Here is a 3747-nt window from a genome sequence, read left to right as displayed (position 1 = left end):
GGGTCCTGACAATCCCGTGGGGACAGGCGGCTGGTGGAGATGGGGTGCTGGGTGGGGGGAGGTAGGTGCTGGGGCGCTACCTACCCCTGCAAGCCCAGCTGCCCCCATGGGGGTGGGTGTGTGCACCTGGGGTCCCCCGTGACTAACGCTGCCCTCGCCCTAACAGGGTGGAGACCTGCCCAGCCTGGACGAGGGCAGACAGCCGGCCCTGCTGCTGCTGCAGTGGGTGAAGACCGACCTGGCCTTGCTCATGCTCTTTAGCAACGGCACCATCCAGGTGAGTGGGGGAGAGGGATGGGGAGGGCAGGGCAGGCATGCGGGGCAGGAGCAGGCTGGCTGGGGCACCCCTGGAGCTGGCTTGGCAGGTCTGGCCTGGGCTCGGTCTTGCAGTCCTGGAAGCGCCCTGGAGGCTGGTTTTGCAGGGGGTTGCTCATGTGGGACCTGGGGGGAAATGAGGGGTCCCCCTGAACAGTCCTGGAGCTTGTGGGGTGACACGCATCTCCCCCCGCTGCCAGGTGAACTTCTACACGGACCACACCAAGGTGATCCTGAGTGAGCCCGCTGGCCTGCTCACCTACGTCACCTGGGACCGTAGCTCCTACACCTACAAGCTGAGCAGCCTGCGGGAGCTGGGCTGCGCCCCCGAGCTCCAGCGCCGCCTCCGCTACGTCCTCAAGCTGCTGCAGGACCAGGCCGAGACCTAGGCGTCATCTGCACCTCTTCCCAGGCTTGCAACCTCCATTGCCCCCACGGCTGGCACCCAGCTCTCCCAGGGCTATTGTCACCGCTGGGCGAGGTGACCTTCTCTTCAGCCGGCTGCTGGCACTTGGGGAGATGCTACCACTGGTGCTGTCAGCTGTGCACGGGACTGATGCTGGTGTCTGCTTGGGCGTACCTACTGCTTTGGTCCCAAGTGCAGCAAGCAGCAGCCACTCCCCAGCAGCACCACCCTGGTGTGGGAGCCTGTGCAAGCTCTGCCTTCGGTCTCCAGCCCATGGCTGGGCTGGGCAGGGCTGGTGTCTTGGCAGTGACCAGCACTGCAGCATCTCCCCGGGCAAGACGCCTGCTGCCTCTGCCTGGCGCCTGCCGCGGCTGTCCTGGACACGCTGCGAGACTCATGGAGAGTGTTTCAAGCTGCCTTGCGGCAGGATCACTACACCACGGGGGGGATCGGGGCCCTTCCCCGCAGGCCGTGGAGCAAGCTCCTCCCCCCGCCACCGTGCGTGGCCACGGTACGATACTCTAACGAGGGCAGGGCCCCCCCAGGCTCCCCCTCCCTGCCTGACCTTATTTATGGCTGTTATTTATATGGTGTCTATTTATTGTGGCTCATGTGGGCATGGCCTGGCCGGGGCCTCCTTCTAATAAAGACTTCCTTTTTCTAAAGCAGGAGTCTGTGCTGCCTCGGCTCCCTCTCCCTGGCCCTGGATACTCTCCTCCTCATGCTCCTGCTTGCCCCTGCTGCTCTGTGCCCCCCGGGGCAGGGTTGGCTCCTGAATTGGGCCAGGGGTCTCAGACCCTGCTGCAGCTAGCTTGTCCTTGGGGAGAGGTCTGCCTCCAGCTGCTGTGCCCTACAGCTAGGGATGTTTGGGTTGGTGGCTGCCTGCTTAAGGCCTGCATGCCTGGCCCAGGTCTGGATAGGAGGATGGCGAAGGGCATGCCTACCCTTTCCCCCCCACTCCCTGGGGCTGGCTCCAGCACCGGCTGCACCTGCCATCCCCCATTGTCAGCCCAACAAAGGAGCGGCTGATCTGGGCCACGGGAGCCAGCTGCCCCAGCATCCCTCCAGCCCTAAGAGGGGGGAAATGGGGATGGGGACTTGAGGCCTGGCAAAGCCTCCCCAGGCAGAAGTTTCTGCCCTGTTATCCTGCCCCAGTGGGAGCTGGATACCCTGTGCCTCTGCTCCCATCCCCCCCTCCACAAGCTGGGTTGAAATCATCCATGGGCTATGCTGCAATGGGTGGCTCTTGGGGCAGGGGTCACCTCTCTGCAAGGTCAGCTACCACATCTGGCTGGTGGGCACGGCCCTGGGCTGTGGAGACCCTTATGCTGCCACCCTGCAGCGGGGTAAAGCCACTCCCTGTGGGGACCAGACATGGACATGGACCAAGCGACTGGGGGCAGCATCCTCTTTATTGCCAATGGCCCCAGGACTGCAGCTGGAGCGTGGTGGGGCATGGCCCTGGCGTGATGCAGTCGCTACTCGTAGTAGAGCCCATGCACCGTGGCCACGGCGAAGAGGGAGGCGTTGGTGAAGGTGGCGGAGGCGAAGGTGTCACACTCGGGGTCCCAGAGGGCGCGACTGGCCACGCGTAGCCCCTGCTGCCCTGCCTGCCCCAGCACCACGCTGCAGACCAGCTTGTAGCGTGGCGGTGCCAGCTCCTTGAGCTGCCCCCGCAGCTGCTCGGCCAGGCTCTGCGCCAGCTGCCTGCCCGTGCCTGGGGTATAGGCCACGTCCTGCAGGCAGGCGGCAAGCGTGGCCTCCAGCGCCCGTTGGGCCGGCCCGGCGTGGAAGTGGCAGCCCGGTGCCGGCCGCATGCGGTAGGTGTTCTGGCACCGGGCCTCGGGCACGGGTGGGAAGAGCAGCAGCCCTGAGAAGCTGACGCGGGCCCCCGGTACCCACGGCCCGTTGGAGAGCCGCTTCGCACCCCCACCGAGCACCACCGAGCTGCGCCGGCTGGCCACGGGCACCGCCAGGCTGCCACGACGTGCGGCCAGGGCGGGCAGGCGCCCCTCCTCTGTGCCACGTGGCAGGGCCGGGTGGGAGCTGCGGCGGGGTGGGGCTGGTCCCCCTGGGCACGGGGCCGGTGGCCGCTGGGCCATGCTCAGGGTGGCACCTGGAAGGGAGTAGCGCTGGCCTTAGTGGCTCCGGGCCCCTGGCAGCCGGGGAAGGGCAGGACTCCTTGTCTTGCTGCAAGCCTGGCTCAGGCGCTCGCGAGCCCAGCTCCCCCCACATCTGCCTGGGACCCCCGGGAGCCGCTTTACAAGCAACCCCCTTCCCTCCGCCTGCTTTTGTCCTGAGCAAACAGCCGGCCGCATTCCTCATGTCTCCGGAGAGACGGGAGCGGGGCTGCACCGTGCAGCCTGGGACCGTGGTCCCCAGCACCGAGGGCTGCTCCCTGCACCCAGTATCGGCCTCAAGCCTGGGGTTTGCCCGTGTCCCAAGTCCATCCACATTGGGAGACACGGCCTGGGAGCGGGCAGAGCCCTGGTGCCGGCTCCGGGCCAAACGGCGTCTCTCCTGCCTGGGCAGACATCACTGGGTGACCAGACACCCGCTGCAGCTGGGTCCAGGGCTTCGAGTCCAGACCCCCAGCTTCTCCCTGGCAGGGTTCATTTTAACAAGCCCCTGTTCCTATTGGGGCGTTGCCCGGGCCCCTGCCCCTGCCCGGTGCTAATCCGGCCCCTGCCCTGAGCATCCCGGGCTGGGGCTGGGGTCTCCCGTGCTACGTCCCCGTGAGCTGGCAGGCTCGTGGGCAGGACTGACCAGGGCAGGGGAGCTTGCAAGGCCCTGGCTTCGTGCCCCGCTGGGCTGGCTCTGCCTGGGGCAGCCCCTGTGACTGCCCGGGGAGGGCGCAGGGCTCCAGCCGCGCCAGGGGCTGTGCATTTCCCTGGCTCGACTGCCCTAAAGCAGCTCGGACACGGGGGCTTACCGGGTGCGGGGGCCACAGGGTCAGGCGGTCTGGGGAAGAGGGCTGCTACCTCCGATCCGGCCAGCGCCCAGCCTGGCCTGTGGCTCCCCCGCCC

At 67.2% G+C, this 3747-nt stretch overlaps 2 protein-coding genes across 2 annotated transcripts in view; one reads left to right on the top strand and one right to left on the bottom strand.

Moving 5' to 3' along the window:
* Positions 1-1386, top strand: part of PLK3 (polo like kinase 3) — a 6243-nt gene extending 4857 nt beyond the window's left edge. Inside the window, exons 13-14 of the mRNA XM_019501411.1 lie at positions 167-277; positions 516-1386. Of these exons, the coding sequence (XP_019356956.1) occupies positions 167-277; positions 516-704 (300 nt within the window). The 3' untranslated portion in view covers positions 705-1386. The remainder of the gene's footprint in view (positions 1-166; positions 278-515) is intronic.
* A 730-nt stretch (positions 1387-2116) lies between these two features.
* On the bottom strand, positions 2117-3741 carry TCTEX1D4 (Tctex1 domain containing 4; the record flags this gene model as incomplete). The annotated part of the gene is made up of 2 exons (XM_019528319.1): positions 2117-2837; positions 3654-3741. Coding segments are annotated over 2 exons (726 nt in total), but the record flags the coding sequence as incomplete, so codon positions are not given.
* Between the last annotated feature and the right edge of the window lie 6 nt (positions 3742-3747).

The sequence above is a fragment of the Gavialis gangeticus genome, unplaced genomic scaffold (genome assembly GCF_001723915.1).
Source record: "Gavialis gangeticus isolate Ggan-Ray unplaced genomic scaffold, GavGan_comp1, whole genome shotgun sequence".
Lineage (NCBI taxonomy): Eukaryota > Metazoa > Chordata > Crocodylia > Gavialidae > Gavialis > Gavialis gangeticus.
This window is presented reverse-complemented; position numbering and strand designations above follow the sequence as displayed.